Source organism: Emydura macquarii, unplaced genomic scaffold, assembly GCF_026122565.2.
Source record: "Emydura macquarii macquarii isolate MOO-44397 ecotype Brisbane River unplaced genomic scaffold, CSIRO-AGI_Emac_v2 contig_312, whole genome shotgun sequence".
In the NCBI taxonomy this organism is placed as follows: Eukaryota; Metazoa; Chordata; order Testudines; family Chelidae; genus Emydura; species Emydura macquarii.
In genome coordinates, this window is record NW_027130449.1 from 1,463,571 (window position 1) to 1,484,468 (window position 20,898).

The 20,898-nt window shown below is 52.2% G+C and overlaps 2 protein-coding genes across 2 annotated transcripts in view; both read left to right on the forward strand.

Annotated features, from left to right (window-relative positions):
- The window catches only part of ESAM (endothelial cell adhesion molecule), a 62,891-nt gene extending 59,229 nt beyond the window's left edge, over positions 1-3,662 (forward strand). The window contains exons 6-7 of the mRNA XM_067563263.1: positions 297-435; positions 2,855-3,662. Of these exons, the coding sequence (XP_067419364.1) occupies positions 297-435; positions 2,855-3,314 (599 nt within the window). The 3' untranslated portion in view covers positions 3,315-3,662. The remainder of the gene's footprint in view (positions 1-296; positions 436-2,854) is intronic.
- A 152-nt stretch (positions 3,663-3,814) lies between these two features.
- The window catches only part of VSIG2 (V-set and immunoglobulin domain containing 2), a 28,854-nt gene continuing 11,770 nt past the window's right edge, over positions 3,815-20,898 (forward strand). Inside the window, exons 1-2 of the mRNA XM_067563277.1 lie at positions 3,815-3,987; positions 19,901-20,064. Of these exons, the coding sequence (XP_067419378.1) occupies positions 3,828-3,987; positions 19,901-20,064 (324 nt within the window). The 5' untranslated portion in view covers positions 3,815-3,827. The remainder of the gene's footprint in view (positions 3,988-19,900; positions 20,065-20,898) is intronic.

Here is a 20,898-nt window from a genome sequence, read left to right on the forward strand (position 1 = left end):
TGGAGCATGCGAGCCATGCTCGAGTTTGGGGATTATTAACACTGAGTACTACCGCTAGCAATATGCAGCTCAGTTGGCAGCAAGGTCCGTAGGATCCTGGAGGACTTCGAAGAGCAGGATTATTATACCCTGGGCTGTCCCCACCACTTCCCTTTCCCTCATTCCAAGATAAGTGGGCGAAGGCCCAGTTTTGCGCTGCAGATGCCAGCCAGGCTGGCCCCTGTCATGCTGACTTGGTTGCTGCATGGCTTTGGCCCTGGTGTTCCTCTCTAAGCTCTCTCTCTGGTTTTCTGCAGCTGTCAGTGCCGCCGTGATCGCCGGAGCCGTGGTGGGGTCTCTCATTGGAGTCGGCTTAATTATCTTGTTTGTTCTGCAACTGTTTGTCTATCGGAATAAAAAGAAAGACAAGCAGGAGGAAACGGCCAACGAGATCAAGTAAGAATCCCCGCATTGCTTGGCAAAGCCCAGGTGAAACTTCCTAGACATTGCCTGGGCCAGGGGTGCCTCAGTCGCCCCTTGACAGCCGGTCACAGAGCTGCCTGCTCAGACCTGCCTGCTGGAAGAGAAGATGAGTGTAAACTGCCTGAAAGGCATACCGGCGCAAAAACACCATTTTCTTTGAGGCTGGGGAGGGTTGCCAACTCTCAGGAGCCTTGTGCTATTTGGGTGTTTGTAATAAAGCCCCAGCTCCCAGAGTCCTGTGATTATTGTGAGACTCTCAGCTTTCATTTAAAAACCGTTTCTAGCCCTCTGGATTGAGGAGAAAAGCTTGAAAACATGACTCCTAATGTTTAAAAAAAAAAAAAAAAGATGACCCAGTTTTAAAAATCCAGCTTTATGATTTTTTTAAAGGCTCACACTTTGATTAATAATTTTTCACTGCTTAGGGTTGAAACGAGTTCCCAGTGCAACGCTGTGGTCAAAAGAGCTAATGTAAGCCTTGGATCCATAAACGGGCGAATCTCGAGTAGGAAGAGAGTAGTTATTTTACCTCTGTATTTGGCACTGATGCTACGGCTGTTGAAATGCTGTGTCCAGTTCTGGGGTGCACCAGTCAAGGAAGATGTTGATAAATAGGAGAGGGGTCAGAGAATAGCCACGAGAATGATGAAAGGATGAGAAAACCTGCCTTCTAGTGAAAGTCAAGGAGCTCAATCTATTTATCTTAACAAAGAGAAGGTGAAGGGGTGATTTGATCACAGTCTATAAGTACCTAGAAGGGGAACAAATATTTAATAATGGGCTCTTCAGTCTGGCAGGGAAAGGTCTGACATGATCCAGTGGGTGGAAGTTGAAGTTAGACAAGTTCAGAGTGGAAATAAGGTGTACATTTTTAACAATGAGGGTAATTACTCATTGAAGCAATTTACCGAAGGTGGTGTGGTGTCTCCATCACTGGCAAGTTTTAATCAATCAAGATTGGATGTTTTTCTAAAAGATCTATTCTAGGAATTATTGTAGGGCTGTTCTCTGGCCTATGTCATACAGGAGGCCAGATTAGATGATCACAATGGTCCCTTCTGGCCTTGGAATCTATGAACACTGCTAGTGATACTGCCTGTAGTTAAGGTTACCTGACACTTTCCATTATAAGACCCTGTTTTCAGTTCCATGTAACTATGGGACATTTTAACCATGTAGGCTGAAATTTTCCAGGCCATGTGTTTGCCTCAGGCTGTATTTTGTTCCAACCCAAATGAATCAGCCATTTCTGAGAACAAGGCTAGGGAAAAATACATTGTTTTGCCCATGTTAAGAAAATATTTTTACAAGCTTTCAGTTTAAAGGCGCCAGGGTTCCTCCATGCTTTGGAGCAGGGGTTTGATATTAGGCGTGGGAGTCACCCTGGGGTCAAGGATGTACCTTTTGCTGTTCCTGTGAAAACCTACCCAAATCTGGCTGAGTGAGAAGCCTTTGAAAAACCTCAGTTCGCACGGAGTCCATCCACACTAAGCATGCTCCATCCACTCTCACTTCCCACGTGTGAGCCCATTGCATGACACCGTCCCACGTGAACAGAGTGACTGAGCATGCTCCATCCTGCAGCCAGGATCTGCGGCAGTTGGTTTGTCTCCCGTGTGCTCTCAGTGGTCCCCCCCTCTGCTGGCACCCAGGCAGCTAGAAGGAAAGAGAGGAATCAGCTTGACTGGAATGCGTGAGAAGGATGGGGGATGCGTGGGTGGGCGGGATGTGGGCAGAGAGGGGTTGGAGGAGCCATGAGGAAAAGGGGAACAAGAGCCCAGAGTAAGGAGGAAGCAGAGGGAGTCAGGAGAAAGTGCAGGGAGGCAGAGGGGGACAGGTGGGATGGGGGCAAGGGCTGATGGGTCTGTAACCACTAGAGAACACTCCCTCCAGAGCTCAGCATTGAACCTGAGTCTCTACATTCCTCAGCTGCCAGAAAACAGCTGTGAAACCTGCTGGCAAAGTCTCTCTCCTCACTCTCTGGTGCTTGGCCTACCTAGAGGATAACAGCCAACTACTGCTATCAGTTGCTCTGTGAGCCCAGGCGGCAGAGGTCTAATGTCCCTTTAATGGTTTTTTAATGTCATTTGTTATCCGAACCAATGAGTCAGAGTCCAGACCCCCAGATGCCCCGTCTGCAGGCAGCACATGCTCAGGATTGTTAGATCCAAAGCTTGCCACTCTTTGTGATCTGCTTGTAGGGCCCCTGTTTGTGGAATGGCCCATCTGGAGTGTTTTCCCTGGGAAGCATCTTGGTGCTTTAAGTCTCCGGTCCGGTTTCGAGCAATGCTCCGTTCCTCCCCTGGTTAGGGGTGAGGCCAGCAGTGTGTGTGAATACAGAGACCCCCTGGCCGGCTGCTGGCACTGACTCTGTCTTCGCTCTCCTTTTCAGAGAGGATGCGGTTGCGCCAAAGACGCTTTCTTGGGCGAAAGGTTCCGGCTCTGACATCGTCTCCAAAAACGGTACCTTGTCGTCCGTGAACACGAACCGGGACCACAGACTGTACCCGGCCAAGCCTGCTTCAGACACAGCCTCCATCACCACCGCCGCCGGGAGCACGGTGGGCTACAAGCCTCCTTACGGCAACCCCCGGAGCAGAACCCTGACGCCCACTCCCAGCTTGTCCAGCCAGAGTCTGCCCCTCTATTTCCCACCAGCTCTGAACGGCAACCACTACCCGAGCGTTGTGCCAAGCAATAGGACCACTCTCCACAGGACAAATGGGGCACAGCCGCAGGCCCCCCGCCAGGAGTCTGCTGTCCCTCCCGGGATAACCACCTCTACCCTGACCAGAATGGGCGCGGTGCCAGTCATGGTGCCTGCCCAGAGCCAAGCGGGATCCCTGGTGTAAGCGTGCGTGAGGGGGAGCCTTGCGCGTGGCGTCACCCAGAGACTCCCAGGAGACCAGCTTCCTCTGACACACACGCTGCCAGCTCTCAGTGTTATCCTCCCGGCCCCCTCTTCCCGAGAACTAGCAGCCACCCTGGGCGCCCTCTGTGTGGGGGTGGCCGTTGGCAAGCAGAGACTGAAGGAACACTGCTGCTCACGGTGTTGCTAATTCCCTGGCTGCAGTGGTCAGCTCCTGCCGCTTCTTGTGGGACATGGTATTCAACCTTTCTTCCTGGGCGGACCCCTAAGAACATTTCGAGTGGAGGTGCGGCAATTCTCTGGAAATTCACCCTGCCAGAGCCGTCTTAAACAGAAAACTGACTGAACAGAATTCACCTAGAAACGCTGCAGCTGCTCGGCACGGGAAAGGGTGCTAAACTGGGGGCTTCTGGGGTAACAACAGCGCTTCTGGGGGTTGACCTGTCGGCGGGGGGGGAGGGCAGATCACATACTTTGGATTGATCAGTACAATGGGATGCCTTTCCTGGGATCTGAAACTTTCTTTGCAGAGCCACCTTTAGACATAGTCAGCCGAGCCCCAGGGTCCACGGAGCGGAGGTTGAAAACAGCTGTGGTCGGAAAAGCCCTGCTGAGATCAGCCGGTCTGAACCCATCCCCGGGGATTTCGGCTTCAGGTAGAAACTGTAGACGCGGCGCTGCCCTTCGCTTGGGCTGGTGCAGGGTGGGGCGCTGCGGCGGATGAGCTGACCCCAGCCCGGGCGTGGTTATTTCCAACCAGTGGCACAGGGACTGCTCAGCCAACGGCGTCTGCGGGATCCAAACTTCCACTTCGGGCACGGCCCGGCTGCGACCCTACAGGGTGCCCCTTGTCTGTGTTTGCCACCAGCCAGCAGAGGAGCAGGGCCTTGCGCTCTATCCCGGCTAGCCAGAGGCTGGGAGGATGCAAGGGCTGAGTGGACTGAAGAGCTTTGCCCTGGCTCTTGCTGTGAAGACCTGCCCTCCTTCTGGGTCTGCCCCTAGCTAGCAGCTCCAGGCCTGGGGCTGGCAGGTGTCAGGCTCTGCTTCCCCTGATGGACATGCAGACCCTGTTCTGTCTCGGCCCAGAGACCTCACCCTGGCCCGCAAACCCACCGCTTCCGGCGTCTCCCTGTCATCTGTCTCATCCACTGGCACTCTTTTAGGAGCTACACTTTGTAAAGAGCCCCCAGGTTCCTGCACCCGAGGCCCTGCCCTGTCCTGCCCCACGGCTTCCCTCCAGGGGACGGTCGGGAATGTGTGCTATTAACCTGCATGTAACACTCTAGAATAACCTTATAGCCTAATCTCCTAACAACTGATTTGCAAGGAAGCCTTCAGCGTTTGAATTCCTACTGTGCAATTATTATCTTGGTTTATTTAATGGACTCCTTCAATCTTATGTATTCACTTTTTTTTTTTTTTGGATAACACGTAATTTATTCCTGTAGATACTAACCGCTCTTCCAGCCCGGCCTGTGCCCTTCTAACCGGTCTTGTGCTGCCTATTTCTAGAGGTCAACCAGACCCTTCTGGCAGGTGCGATGGGGGGGCCCGGAAAGGTTATTTTTATGTACAATTTGAAAATGTAATATTTTTCATAAGTGATCATTAAAAGTGTTTCTGGTTTTTGTATTTAAAATAGTGCCGAGCCAGCTGTGATCCGGGGAGGCAGGGCACACGGGAAGCTTCTGGGAGGCAAACAAAGCTGTATGCAAACGCTGCCCTGTAGAGCAGCACGGCCCGTATTAACAACGCTTCTCCCCCAGCCAGGTTAGATGCTTCATGCAAATGAACTGCAGTAAATCCTACTTCATCTGCAAACCTCGGCTTCTGAACCAAAGAAAGAAGAGTTCAGAGGTAGCAGGAAAGGAGGAATAGGTGGAACTAAATTATGGAAGCCACAGAATTTGGAGAGTCCAAGCACCAGGAGGAAGATGAACTGTTCAGTGTAGTCCAGGGGATAGAACTAAGGTGACACAGAGACAGGCTCGCATCAGCCACGCAGAGAGAAGGAAAGCTAATTATCTGCTTGCAAACCTGCACTGGACCAAACTGCATTGCTCTTCTCAACCCAAGCCAGGCCTCCGCTCCCCTGCTCTCCTTAAACCGGCTTAATGAGCTGCAAATCGCTCTATGGAGTCTGAGGGGAAATCCTGGCTCCTGTCTATCCAGGTGTCCACATGTCACCATAGCGTCTGCACACCTTGCATGGGTTCATTCCCTCAACACCCCCTAACGTAGGGCTGCATTCTCCCCATTTTACACGTGGAACACTAAGGCGCAGGGAGCAGAAATGAGTGGCTGAAGGTGGCACAGGGAATCTGGGAACTGAACCCACCTCCTGTGTGCCCCTGAGTCTAGTGACTTAGCTACCAGGCCACTCCCAGAAACTCTGAGTGGCTGACGCCTAGAACTTCTGAGCTAAGTGTGCAAATATCACTCCCCAAAGAGGAGGAGTTCCCTTGTTTGCACGAGAAACTAGAACTGAACAAATAATTGATTTGTTGGTTTGGGGGCCCAACCTGAAAAAAAAACCCCAAGGAATTTGGTTTGTTTCAAACCAAAACCGAAACGTTTCAGTTTTTCTCACCAAAACAAAAAACCAAAATTTCATTCAACCTGAAATGAGATGACTTTGGGTTTTGGTTTAGTTTTTGAGTGGGCTTTGCCCCCTTTTTTGTTGTTTAAATAAATATAGCTAACTTTCAAAATGAAACGTTTTGAAATGAAAAGTCAAAACCTTTTATTTTGAAACGGTGCAAAGTTTTGTTCTGTTTTTTAAAAAGGCAAATCTTTTTTTTTCCCCCAAACCTATTCTCCGAATTCAGGCAGAAAGCACCAACCATTTCAGTGCCACGAAAAACGCAGCTTTTGGCGAATCTGCTGTTCATCAAGAAGAATTTACCCAGCTCTAGTAGATACCCTTGTGAGTTTTGGACGGTCCAATTTCCTGTCCACATTGACCTGTCTGAGCCCGTGGCCTCTCGTTAACTTCTCCATTCCTGGCCCATCCCAACTACACTCTGATCTGCATTCTCTGCGGCCCGCTTGCTCTCTTTCTCCAACCAAATCTATGGGGATAAACTGGCCAGGAAGAAATTGAGGCTGGAAACTGAGGCAGGTTTCTAACCATCGGACTGAGGGTCTGGAAAGTCTCCCAGTAGGAGCAGTGAGGGACAAACCACCTATCTAGTTTTAAGCGAGAGTTTGATAAGTCCCAGAGCGGGCTGATGTGGCAGGGCCGTGCCTCGAAGAGCCGGGGGCTGGACTCATTTCTCCTTTCCAACGTAGCGCTCGCTCCAGCCCTGCTGCCTCGTCTCTCTCGGCTTGTCAGGACCGCACCTGTTTGTGAAGCAGCAAGAGACTTTCCATTGATGCATTTCATCCTCCTCATGCCCACGGGTGCGTTTCTGACGCCTGGGCAAAACCGCGGCGATGTGAATTCCCTCTTTCGAAGGCTAACGCCTTAATTGGCCCCCTGAAGCAAAGTCTTGCACTCGACCCAGGGGCATTTCTTCTAGACCAGTGGTTCCCAACCTGTGGCCCAGGGGACAAAAGTGGCCCACGGCTCCCCTCCTGCTGGCTGCAGAAGGGATCCGCTGCCGAAGGAGCCAGGTGGAGCGCGTTGCCACGGGGCTATGAGACCAGTGCCGGCTCCTTGCTGCAGCCAAGGGGATAGGAGATCAGCGCTGCCCTCCCCTTGCTGTAGCAGGGAGAACGGCAAAGTGCTTCGCCTGGGTCCACAGGCGCTGGGGTCCCTGCTGGAGCCAGAGGGAGGGAGCACTGATCTCCGTCCCCCTGGCTGCAGAAGGGAGCCACTGCCTAGGGACCCAGGTGGAGCGCACGGAGCTACAGGACGTGTGCGGTTTCCCTGCTGCAGCCAGGGGGACGGGAGATCAGCCAGGAGGCAGCCTCCTCCCTGAACTCCTTCCATCTGGCTGCAGTCGGTGCGGGGGGCAAGGGCGAGTACCAGCTCCATGCAAGGCATGTGGCTGTGTCTGATGGACACGTGGTCCTGTCTCTTTCTGAGGCTTCAGCTGGCTGGCGTTGACTCAGCTCTTTTTGTGCGGAGACTTTTTGCCGGTGAGAGCATCTCACTTGTAACAATCACAGACGGTTCCCAGGAAAGCCTGGGCTTCACTGTGACCGGCAGTACCAGTTCTCCCCAGACATGCCACCGCTGGAGCAAAACACCAACGTGCACTAGCTTCAATCAGGCTGGCCTGCCGGAGCTGCAGATGCTCTGGCACTTGTCCCAGGGCAGCCTGGGAGGCATCAATGATCACCTCCGTGTAACTCACTCCCTCATGCTGGGTGGAACCCGTCACCGTGGTCCCCAGAGGAAGCTCCGCATCCTTATTCATCTAAATGCCGCCACCTCCTGCTTTTGTCACCCATCACCTTCCAAAGGCATGGCCCGCTGCCCTCCCTCCCTACCTTCATCTTTAAGTAGCATCTACTGCCACCCTACCAGTGCTTTCCCTGGATGCTGCGATGGAAGCTGCCTCAACCTCTCCTACCTACAGCAGATGGAATCACGGATGCAAATTCCCCTTCGGCATCTGTGGTTCAACTTTTGGGCTCAGGCAGAACTCCGAGTCCTAGCAGAATTCCTATTCCCAAATGGATTATAAAGCTAATCCTTCTGTGCAGGGGGAAGCATGGTTGACACAGAGCTGGGTTCAATTCCTGGCTTTGCCAGAGACTGTGTATGACCAGGGGCAAGTCACTGCATGGCTCTGTGACTCCATTTCCACCTGTTTTAAAAGGGATGATACCTATCGCACGGGGGTATTTAATCAGTTCAAGTGGGCGTGGCAGGGAAGTGCTTTGAGAGCCTGAGGTGGAATGCAAAGTGGTACTGACGGGTGCCAGGCAGGGAGCTGGTATTCCCAGAGCACCATGGTCAAGCCCTTGTCCCGTAGACACTGGGGAAACCATCGGCCTGGCTTTATGACACACAACCTTGCTCACCAGCATCCCTGCTTTGTGCCTCACTCCCTGTCAACAAGATGGGTCTGTCTCTGCCCAGCACCCCGTGCAAATAGCTACTGCTGAGTTCTGATGCTTCCATGAACTGGGGAATATCTAATAACTTCAGCCTTTGCCTTGGCTTCCAAAGCTGGTGCCAAGCAACAGAGTCCTGTGTAATCTAGATTAATGACCAAATCCCTCGCCCTGATAAACGCCCTTTGCCTGCAGCCCAGGAAGTGCTTCTCTGCAGGCTGGCTCTTGTTATTGTCATGGCATGCACACAGAGAAGGACAAACAAAACGTTAATACTCTCCCTGGAAGGTTGCACTGTAACACTACTTTATTGCTTGGACTCCAGAAACCTAACACGCAACAACCAAATACAGGGCGAGACAAAGCAGGCTGCTCGCCGAGGCAGAGAGATCTTGCTCGACAATGGCTCTTTTGCTGCTAGCCTGCTGAAGCCCCAGATCACACAGCTGTCCTCAGAGGCGCCGAGCCTGCAAGCAGGACCAGGAAAACCCTTACACTTTAAAGTAGTAGCTTTTCATCTCAATACAGTTTTCAATACGCTACAGCTCTGTCCACCTTTCCAGACTGGATCTGACGCAAGGATGCTGCAGGCTTCCATTCGCCAGCATGGCTGCGACCCAACCCCCTCCTGGGCATTTCCTTTCCTTAGGAATGGAGGGCCGTTGGGCTGAACTGCTTCCAGACCGGGACCACCTGTGTTCTGGCTGGCCGCCCAGCGATCCCTCTCTCTGCTCATGCCCCTGACTGGTGGTTCCGCACCTTTTGATGTAGTACCACGGTTACCCTGCACAGATGCCATACTCAGCGCCTGGCCAGGGCAGACCCTAATCTCCCCGGGATCCCCCACAGGATCCATCCAGCTCCCATTGGAGGCGAGGCAGCAGGTGTTCGCTGAGCAGGACCGGAGCTCAGTCTGAAAAGCCCCATGCTGCTGACAAGCCGAGCGTGCTACTTAGTAGATCTGTGCCAGCCCTCTGGGCATCTCGTTTCCCAGCTTATCTGGGCAGCGCTGTTTGCACTGGTGGGGCTGGGGTGGAAGCAGCCAGGTGCCGTTTTTGGAGCGCTATTAATTATTAACCAGCCCCCCCTGCCCCAGCATGGTTATTTTCTGGCTGTAGGAAAGAGCCTTCCCTTTTCAGAACGACACCAACCACATGATGGCCATTGTCCCCGGGCCCTCCGTGTCGTATGGGGAGAAGGGAGCCCATCCTTAGAGCCAGGTCCTTCCTCTGGGACTCCCGGTCCCTCCTTTCCTCCACACCGGCACCGCCCCTGCCCCAGAAACCTCCTGTCAAGGCAGAGGGGGCCCTGGGCAGGAGGGGTTGCTGAGATGGGGCCGGCTGCTTCCCACTGGCCCACAAGCACGGCGTCACTGTGGCCCAGCGTGCTGTTGGCGGTACCTCCTGGTGCGTGAGTCAGAGCGTCACACCGCCTGTTTGCTTTAGCGGAGGTACGAGATAAAGAGCAGTCGCGCTTTCTGGACCGTTTCAGCGCCCAGCAGAAAGGCGACAGCGTCCAGGGGACATGGCCAGGACCCAGCTCCCCACCCCTCCGCTCTGCCGCTCGGCTTTGGCCTTCATCGCGTTCTTTGGTGAGCAACCAATGGACTGGGCTTGTGGGCATTGACTTTTTGTGGGTGCAGATGCTGTGTGAGGGTGGATTTAGCCTCTTGCAGGGATCTGGGGGGAAGCGCGTTCCTGAGGCTGGATATCAGGCCTGCGTGCCTGGACCAGGCAGTAGAGTACTTTGCTCAGCCTGGCTGGTGTCTCTAGATGGCCGGGCACTGGGCAGAATGTGGAAACCCTCTGCACAGGCCTGCACTGGGAAGGTTCGCATGGATGGGAACCCGACACATCCCTGGGATGCCTGCCGTGTGGCTCATTGCTCTGACTAGAGCAATGTGCCGCTAACCCTGTATATACCCTCGTCCCCGCAGCAGGGATCTCTTCACGGCCCGTCCTGTGTGGGGAAGTGCTTTGTAGCTCGCGCTGCGTCCTCGTTTCAGGACCGTGTCGCTTCCTGTTATGGATTCTGCATCTTCCACCTGTCGTGGGAAGGCAGGCAACTCGGGAATCCAAACTGCCCAAATCAGCCGTGGCCAAGCTGGCCTGAGCCAGGCCCTTCCCTGCCCCTCACAGCCTTGGCACCTTCTATAACCCCCGGGTTCAAGCTGCCCAGACTTGGCTACCTTCCAGCTGGACCAGCCATGCCCAAGTCACCCACACTGCAGAGCAAGCAGCGCCAAGCAGAGCGTGGGGGAGACCAGGCGGGCAAGCAAGACGGGGCCTGCCGGCTCTGGGGCCGAGAGCAGGCAGGAGCTAGAGGGCTGAGGGGGTGACGGGAGGGAGGTTTGTGTTTGCCAGGGGAGCAGGAGTGGCTGTGTGTGTGTCCAGGAGGGTGATTTAGGAGGGGTGGGGCAGTGCGTGGGAGGGTGATAGGGGGAAATGGGGGCTGGCACTGGAGGCAGAGGTCGTGAGCAATCCCACTCCGCCTACACCCCCGGTCACATCACAGCTCCGGTGATTCCAGCAGAGCCACATGCACTGACAGACACCTTCAAACGCCTGCAAGCCGGGGGGCTGTGCACGCCGCCTCCTCTGCACGCCCCACTGCACCTGCTGTCCCCCCCCAGGCCTCCCTCCCGCTCCGGCAGGCTGTTTGCTACACACCTTGCTTGCACTTGGTCTTCAGTTGGATTGCAAGCGCTGTGGGCAGGGACTGAGCGGGCCGGGCCCAGAGGAAGGGGCCCTGGCCACAGTTGGGAGGTGAGGAGGGGCTGCTGCAATATCAGAACTGATGAGTTTCTGGGCAGCATGCGACAAAGCTACAGGCTCAGCGGGTGTAAATGGGTGCGGCTTGGTTCCTGGCCGGCCCTGACTGACGGAGCTGCGCCCATTTACACCTGCTGCGCCCCGGGCCTGGTGTCTCTGGGACACCTTGTCTGAGTCACCTCCTCCGGCTGCAGCTCTCTCAAGCCTCTTGGGCGGGCGTCCACAGCTGTGTGCGGAGAGGCGGGGGGGGGAATCACGCTCCATCTGGCAAGTTCATCGCAACGTAACCAGGGAGAGCTGGGCCTCCCTCTAAGAACAGGCGTGGGGGGGGGAAAGGACAGCGAGAGAGACAAAAAAGGAAGCGAAGGCAGCGATGAGAAATGATGTTGCAGTGAGTTCTGTAAGGGAAGAGAAGATGGGGAAAGGAAGCGAAGCCCGGGAGCCTTGGGAAGCAGCTGGCTCTTTTATCCCAGATACGTGCAGCATCCCAGTGTAATCGATGCTTTGGTCAAAGGATGTTCCCTCTTCACGTCCCTCCAGCCCTGGTGTGAAGTGGGGCCGTGGTTGTGCTGACCCAGACTTCCCTTTGGTGCCCCAAAATCAACAGTGGGGTTTGGAAAAGTCAGTCTGTGCCACCAGCACTCATCCAGCCCACCTAGCCCGGCAGCTGGTCTCCAGGAGCGGCCAAAACCAGCTGCCTCAGAGGATGGTACAAGATTCTTGTCACCCATCTGAGCAACGCCTCCATTTCCGCTGTCTCCTGCGTGAGACGGGGGTGACTAGAATTGAGCGCAGCGGCCGGGCAGGGGATCCGCTGAGAATGGCAGCATAACCTCAGTAGCGTTTCAAAGCACTCTTCGTGCCTCCCAACATCATCTTTGCTTTTCTGACTGCTACTGTACGTTGACTGGAGGTTTTCACTCTGCTCGCCACAGCCATTCGTAGGCGTTAAGGCCGGAAGGTACCAATAGATCATCCAGCCTGGCCTCCTGCATGGCACAGGCCATTCACCGTCACCCACTTACCCCTCGATCGAGACCAATAACTGGTGATTGGCTAAAGCAGCTCCCAGAAGGCGCCAGTCTGGATGTGAGGATGTCAAGAGACAGAGAACTCCTCCCCCCCGTCCCTTGGGAGTTTGTAGTAATGGTTAATCACCTGCACGGGTAAAAATGTGTATCTTGATTTGAATGTGCTGGGCTTCAGCTTCTGACCATTTTCTTGTTCTGCCTTTCTCTGCTGCATTAAAGAGCCATTGAGTACCTGCTCTTTTCTCCTGGTGAAGGCGCCTCATGCACTGTAATGGTTACACTCCAGTGCAAGGATGGTGTGACGTTCTAGGGACGCCAGGCTGAGATAGTTGAAATGGGGCAGGAAAAGCCCTGAATGCGCGTGGGTTTTCTTCCATTAGATATACCACACCAGCAACAAACAGCTTCTGATCACCTCACTTGTCACTCAGAAGACAAAACGCAGTTTCCTTAAAACTGGCTAGCACCCAGAGCACCAAGTCAAATATGATGGGGATTACTGAAAATCTTTATCCATCATATGTAAAAAAAAAAAAAGTTCTACCAATCCCATCTGGACGCATTACCAAATAGGTCAATGAATAGTTCCGATCTTACCTAAATCCATGCTTAAAGCCAATGCTTATTAACGAAACTAATATTTATTTAAAAAGGAAAGAGTACTGGGTAAAAGCTCAGTATACATACACAGCTGAAAATAAAGTTCTTAGGTCAGTTGCAGACGATAATTGAATTGCAAAGTTCTTAAATTGCAAAGTCTCTGAAATTACCCAAACGGCTTGGAAGGTCTTTAGTCCTTGTTTAGAGCTTCTTTATTAGAAATCCAGTTCAGAGAAAAGAAGACTAAATAGTCCATGGGCAGAGTGCGTTCAAATGCTCCCATGAGAATTAGCAGGGCCATTCCAGGCTGGTGCTGGGATCCCAATCTTGTGATCCAAACTTTCCCTGATAAGCTTGGACAAATCTGAGATAAAAAGGATCAGGCCTGAAGCTTCCTTTATAGTTGTAGCAAGGTGGGCCCTTGTAGGTAACTCCCTCACGTGGGCTTTGAAGAAAGTGAGCCGACCATTTGCTCTTTGCACACTGGGTCCTTCCTCAACCAGTACAATCAGCAATAGACATCTACATTATCAAGACAGTCCACAGCTGTTTCCTTGAGTGGAGAATTGTAACGTATATTGGCCAATGCAATTTGTAAAGTTGTTTAGCTTTTCCTGGCCCAGTGTCACAGGTGGTTTTAAAGCTGAGGTTTTAGTAAACTTAATATAAAAACCAAAACTAAAAATCATGCAGCCTGCAGAAGCATCACACCACTTCAGTCTCCCCAGGACACAACAACAACCCCTCTCGGACCAGCCCTCCCTTCCCGACGTGTTCTCTTTTTCTCTTCAGCTGTGCTCCGGACCTTAAAGGTCAATTAACTCCAACATTCCCTTATGAGTGCTACCTTTCCGCCTCATCCTGACATGTCTTGTTAACAAAACATATAACACTGGCCCTCAATCTGACTTATTAGTGCCTCATGCGCACAACAATTCGTTTTCTGACACCGACTGATGATGTGTGGCAGGTGTTGTTCCATTATCCAACGCAACAACCAGTTCCGACCATTTAAATTCCCAGAGATATTCCTACCTTAGGAATAGCTGTTCTGATAGGATCAACGGTTTAACCATGCAACTCAAAGTCGTTGGGCATAACAAAACACCTACTAAATAAACAGCAAGTTATCCAGAACTACAAAAAACAGCTATCACGTAAATCAATGTCATTTAAATGAGTCTTGGATCTAATGCAGGATAAGATACAGAAATAGTACTGGGTATGGCGTGTGATAAACATGAAGATAATCCTCTGGGGCAGGCTTCACCAGCCCAAGAACTGGATTCAGACACTGATAAGTAGGTGGCCCGAACTGTTCAGATGTCAGCCTCATCGGATGACGTGAGCAACTGTTTTGACTGTCCTGGTGATCTGTCCCCGTGTGTGCTACTGGGGCCAGTGTCCATGGGCTCATTCTGGCACTCATGTTTCAAAAGCTGGTGTGAACATCACATCAGTTTGATGAGCAGTTTACAGGAGCTACTGTCTTTTGCTACTTGCTCATCAGCTTCTTTTTTTGGCCTGCCTAATTAAACTATTACCCGTGACTTGAGATTATGCGCCTTTCTATTTTCCTCAGTAGGAGCTGATGTCCAATTTTTAAACGATGCCTTTAACAACCTCTTCCACTCTGTTGTTTAGCCCTGGTGGCATTTTTTTGGTTCTCTTTACTATTTTTTTATTTGGGGGCATACGTTTAATTTGCGCCTCCATTATGGTGTTTTTTTAAAGTTTCTATGCCACTTGCCGGTATTTCACTCTAGTGACTGCTCCTTTCGATTTCCATTTAACGTGCTTCCTCATTTTTCTGTTTTTCCCCTTTTCTGAAGCTAACTACTACTGTGGTGGGCTTCTTTGTTATTTTTCGCCCCCACAAGGATGTGAAATTTAATTACAGTGTGGTCACTATTACCAAGTGGTTCAGCTATATTTGCCTCTTGCACCAGATCCTGTGCACCACTTAGGACTAAATCAAGACTTGCTTCTTCCTTTGTGGGTTCCAGGACTAGCTGCTCCAAGAATCAGCCATTAATGGTGTCTAGAAATTTTATCTCCGCATCCCAACCTGTGGTGACACGTACCCAGTCAATGGGCCTCTCACCCATGCACACCTGTGCCCCAGAGGTTTTGAGTGTTTACTTTATTGAGCAAAGACCACACCAGCCATCGCTTTCCAACTAGGTTAGCCACACAGGGTTGCTGCCTGGGTGGTAGGTGGCAAATATAGGTCACTCCTGGTAAATTACGTGCAGGGCTCTCAATTTTGTCTGTGCTCTCTGATGGTTTTCCTGCCTGACGCGGAAGCTGACTTTGGGACTCTGACGTTCTGCCAGCCACTCCTGGTCACTGCTGATTGGTGCTGTTCTCTGCTCCCACATCTGAAACCGTGGTCACGAGTCCTGTCTCTGTCTGATCCCCTCGCCTCCTTGCAGCTAACACACCATCTCCTCTGGGGTTGCCTGACCGCAGCTTTCCGCCTCGCATTAGCATTGTTTTGTCGTGTGTCTGGACAGCTTGCTTTAGCATGTTAATTTCAGCTCTCCCAGCTTCGATGTCATCTATACTGGCCTTTAGTCTCGTTCATCAGATACTTCTTTTCCCTTACAGGGGTTCTCAAACGTTTTTCCCTGGGACCCGCTTTGCAAATATTTCAGGCTGCAAAATAGTGTCAAAAAGTGATGCACCCCCATGCCATGTCCCCCCACCCCATGCCATGCCACCCTTACTTCTGTGCTGCTGCTGCGCATGGTGCTGCCTTCAGAGACCCTGGCCAGCAGCTTCTGCTCCCTGATCACCCAGCTCTGAAGGGCTCTGGCTGTCAGCCATGCACGGGACTAACAGCCACGCCATGTGCAGGGGCTGACAGCTCACAACCCCTCATAATAACCTCGTGACCCCTTCAGGGGGGGCCTGACCCCAGTTTGAGAACCCCTGCCTTAAACGGAGGTGCGGCTTCGCTTTCTCGCCTCTGCTCCGTGCACCGTGATGTCACAGAAATACATCTCTTGCCTTGCCAATGGCTCCACTCTCCAGCTTCTGTTGGTTTTCTACTTCATCATCCCTTTCAGTAGCGTTCAGCTTCTCAGATAGGGTCTCCTCGGCAACCTGATTATTTCCTTTAAGCGGTTGCATTGCTCTTTGACTGTCATCGTCCTGTAAGCCTGTCAGGATTGCAGGAACACGCTTTTTACAAGGCTCTTACCTTAGGTCAGAGTCAGCTTCTTGTAAAGCAGCCAGCACTTTCTGTCTCAGCCCAAGGGCTCTGCCTAGGAAATTCATAGGTGACTCTTGTGCTGCTCTTGAGAGCTGCCGGTAAAGTTCAGCCGCATCTTTTTCTTGGTAAACGCACCTTGAGAAGCACCTTAGCGTTGGTAGCCAGTGTTCCCAGGTTCAGTCCTGAGCTCTCTGCTTTGATCATCGCGTCCACGATCTCTTCCTCGGCGCACCCCTTCTGAATCCCTCTTTTCAGCCGATGAGCCAGACTAGTCACACGTCACCTCTCCTGTTGGTGGGGGGTTCCCAAGCTATCCTGTTATTTTTCAAATCCATGTTTCAAACTAGTTCTGATTTCTGGAGTGGGGGTGACCACGTGCCCCCAGGGGGCTGAGTTTTAATTGCATTCAGGCTTTCCTGAAACTGTATTTCAAGCTCCTTTCATTTTGCAGTCCGCTATTTCTGAATTGTCTCTACTTTAGGGACTTCACCTGCTCTGTTTTTGCTGTAGCAATTAGTTGTAAAATCTGATCTCTTATTGCCAGCCATGTAGCCAGACCCTGATCTCCCAGCTCCCCCTCCTCTTCACTGTGTAGGTGGCTTGTTTACGTTTGGTTAAAGTCAAATGACTTTTTGATGCAATTTGACTGCGAAGTGTCCTAGAAATGCCCAGAGAGTCACAAACGTCTCTGAAATGCTCATCTTTTAGATGGTATAAAAATGTCTCTCCCAGCCACCCATAGTGCTTGCAGCCAATTTAATCTTCCCCTCCGCTTCCAGAGAGAGCTCTCTATATGCAAAATCACTTTGCTGTTTGCATTACCTTCTGGCAGCTTTTCCTTGCGCAGGCTGCAGCAGTTTCTACATAGCCTTGTCTCCATTCAGATCACTGCAGTTCAGCATCTCCCGCCTGTGCTCACCAAGTGTTACTCTCCCATCCAGGGATGGGGTAAACCCGAGGTGTTATTAAACTTTAACTATATAATGCAGCCTCCATAAGCCCGCACACCAGCTCAGTTTCTCTGGGACAGGAGAACAATAACCCCCCGTGGAACCACATCTTGCTCCCCCCACCCCGGGTTCCCTTCAGCAGTGCTCCCCAGACCATAAAGGACAGGGCACCGGTCAACGAGCTCGGACAGTCCCTTGTGAGTGCTACATAATCAAGTCACCTCTCAATCGTTGTGATAAGCTAAACGGCTTCAGCTTTTCTTGCTCTCTCACTGGACGGCCTTTTTGTGGCTCTTTTCTGCACCTGCTCTCATTCCCAGCAGCCCTTTTCAAATGGGGACCCCAGACCCGCACGCAGTATTTCAGTATCCGTCTCACCAATGCCATATGCAGCGGTAGAAACTTCTCCCTGCTCCTGTTCCCGTGTAGCCTTAGGCCTTTTTGCCACAGGATCGCCTTTGGAGCTCAGGAGTTGTTTGTTTATTAAGACTCCTTCATCTTTTTCAGAGTCACTGTTTTCCAGGAGGCATAGAATCATAGCAGATGAGGGCTGGAAGGGACCTCAGGAGGTATCTAGTCCAACACCCTGCTCAAGGCAGGACTAACCTCAGCTAAATCATCCCAGCCAGGGCTTTGTCAAGCCGCAGCTTAAAAACCTCTAAGGATGGAGATTCCACCACCTCCCTAGGTAACCCATTCCAGTGCTTCACCACCCTCCTGGTGAAAAACTTTTTCCTAATGTCCAACCTAGACCTCCCCCACTGCAACTTGAGACCGTTGCTCCTTGTTCTGCCATCTGCCACCACCGAGAACAGCCTAGCTCCATCCTCCCTGGAACCCCCTTTCAGGTAGTTAAAGGCCGCTATCAAATCCCTCCTCATTCTTCTCTTCTGCAGACTAAACAAGCCCAGTTCCCTCAGCCTCTCCTCATAAGTCCTGTGCTCCAGCCCCCTCATCATTTTTGTTGCCCTCCACTGGACTCTCTCCAACTTGTCCACATCCTTTTTGTAGGGGAGGGCCCAAAACTGGACACAATATTCTAAATGCGGCCTCACCAATGCTGAACAGAGAGGAATAATCACTTCCCTCGATCTGCTGGCAATGCTCCTACTAATGCAGCCCAATGTGCTATTAGCCTTCTTGGCAACCAGGGCACACTGCTGACTCATATCCAGCTTCTCGTCCACTGTAACCCCCAGGTCCTTTTCTGCAGATGTGGCCTGCATTCCCTCGTCCCAGCTGTAGAACTTTGCATTTGGCTGTATTGAAGTGCAATGTGTTGGAATGCACCCAGATGACACAGGGGTCTTTTTCCTGAGAGCTTACAGTTACTCCAGCCGGTAGACATATTCCCACTATTCCTCTCAACGGACATTACTTTGCATTTGCCAACATCAAATTGCACAGGCTGTTGCACTGCCCGTTCACCCGCCATAGTGAGGTCTCTCTCCGGAATTCCTCCCACACATGCACAGAGACAGATGCCTGAACTCACTGCGCATCTTTGACAATTTGCTAAATAATGGTCTTGATATTCAGTCGGTTTCCTGGGCATGACACACACCTGTGGATCATTAGGGCTGGTCACGTAGGCTGGGCTCCCCACTCCTGCTCTGTAAATAGCCTCTTGGTTACTAAAAGTCGGGCTTTTGCTCTGATTTGGGGGCTCATTCTCTGCGAGGGGACTGGGGATTTGTGGAAATGGTCTCAAACGCCAGAAGGAGCACAGGGTAGAGATGGATTGTCATTTCACACCTGGAATTCACTCCCACCCCTGTTTGTTCTGAGTCCCTGCCTAGTGACAAATGTCGTGTCTCTTCACACTCATTTCCAGCCTCTTCCCTTAGGACCTCACCCAAAGTCCATAGAAATCAGTGTGAACCTTTCCATTGACTGTAATGGGCTTTACATCAGGCCCTTCGGAGGCATCAGGAAGGAGAATCTGCAGGATGAGCGAATCAGAATGACAGGCACACAGGAGCTGAGAGCTCCCTGTCAATTCGTGATTTCCCTCTCTTCTGTCCATCCATCATCACGCCCGTCTTCTGCTGGGGGTCCGTTTAACACTTGCCTGAAAGTTCAATAAAGCGGAAAATGAAAGGAAGGCAAACACGGTTTCTGGGCGGTAAAAGATTTACCTGAACTGTTATTACTTATAACTCATTTCTATTAAGAGTCACAGTGTATATTGGTACAATGGTAGTGCCCAGAGTCCCCAGCCGGGATTGGGGCCCCACTGTGCTCGGTGCTGTACAAACCTAGGAAGAAATTATCTCTGCCTCAGAGGACTCACAATCTCACAGTAGTGTCTGCAGGCCTTAACCAGATTGGACCCCTATTGCGCTAGGTGCTGTGCATATGTATTGGAAATGCCAGCCCCTTCCCCAAGGAGCTGACAGTCAGAAAGACAAGCCAGACCAGGCAGGGAAGACAAGCCAGGGGCATGGGCTGATACTAATGCAAACAGGGTGTGTTAGCACAGGCGAGCTGTGGGAGCGGTTCTTAGCTAGTGATCGCCACGCACCCCCTGCCTAGTTGGTGTCAGCTCATCCTGGCCTCCCGGCACCTGTGGTGGGGACATGTTTGAAGGAGAAAATTGAAGGTGAACAAGGTGGCTTTATAGCTACTGACGGGGAGTTTTCCCCTCTTGTAATGGGTGGGGTGGGAACAAGTGCCGAGGTCTTTGTGGGGCATGTGGTCGTCCAAGGCTGGCATGCTTGGAGGAGCAAAGGCAGGGGTCAGTGTCATGACAGGGCGCAAGAGCAGACAGGTGGGGGCGCTGTATCCTGCAGGGTTTTGGAGGTGAGGACAAGAGGTTTATGTGGGGCGAGCTGGAAGAGGGGCAGGCCGTGGAGGGGCTCAGAGAGGCGGGCAGGGAGCGCAGCGAGCCAGGCAGCGTTTGGAATGGACGGGCGGGAGGCCGGAGAGCGGGAGGCCGCAGTGGGGGAGCTGCGACGCGCCCGAGCTGATGGACTCGTTCACGCTCCCCACAGGCGCTGGGCTGTGTGTGGAGGTGACCGTGCCGCCGGACCCCGTGATGCAGGAACGAGGCGCTAGTGTGGAACTTCCCTGCCACTACAAAACCTCGGTCAACCAAAACTTCATCCTGGAGTGGAGGTTTGCGCCAGCCTCAACAGCGCCTGAGAAAGGGAAGCAGGTGAGGGGGCGGGGCCTGGGGGAGGAGTTTGGGGTGTTGTTTCAAGGCCTGTGGGGAGCTGTCTCCAAAAGGTTGCTGCTTGCAGCCCCGGGAAAGCCGGATGGGGCAATTCAAGGCTCTTGATGCCTGTGGGAGGCAGCGTTGCAGAAAGGAGGGGGGTGACTGAGGGGCTGGGCTGCAAATAACCACCAGGGAACAGAGTGAGGCCAAGGGGAAAACCCTTAGCCGATGAGCTCCTTCTTAGAGCAGGTGGCCGAGTGGACCGGGCGCTGCAGTGGGACGCAGGATACTTGGATTCAATCCTCAGCTTTGTCACTAGTTCGCTGGGTGCCTTGGGCAAGTCACTGCCATCCTTGTGCCTCGGTTTCCCCATCTGTAAAATGGGGATAATGCTGCTGCCCTCCTTTGTCCAGTGCTTTGAGATCTATGCGGGACTAACACTGGATAAGAGCTGAGTGTTGCTTTTTCCCAGCCAAATTTTTTTTGAGTCAAAAAAACCGACAATTTGTCTAAATGTTTTGGGGGAACACTTCAATTTGGTCAAAATTGCTGATGTTTTTCAACCGCAGAGAAAAGAATTGGAACCTACACAAAACGCGCTCGCTACTTTCCCAAGCAATGCCAGCTGACTCCATTTCATTCCAAACTTTTGATGGAAATAAAATTGGGTTTTTCGAGCCCCTCTAATTTTACTGTAGAATCTGGGGGGAGCGGCACACCTAGAGGGGCCCTCAGATCAGAGTAGAGATGTGCCGGGGCCATTGAAAATACCAGTGAAACCACACATCCAATAGCCGGGATGGGACCAGGATCGACTGGGAGACTGGGGAAGGG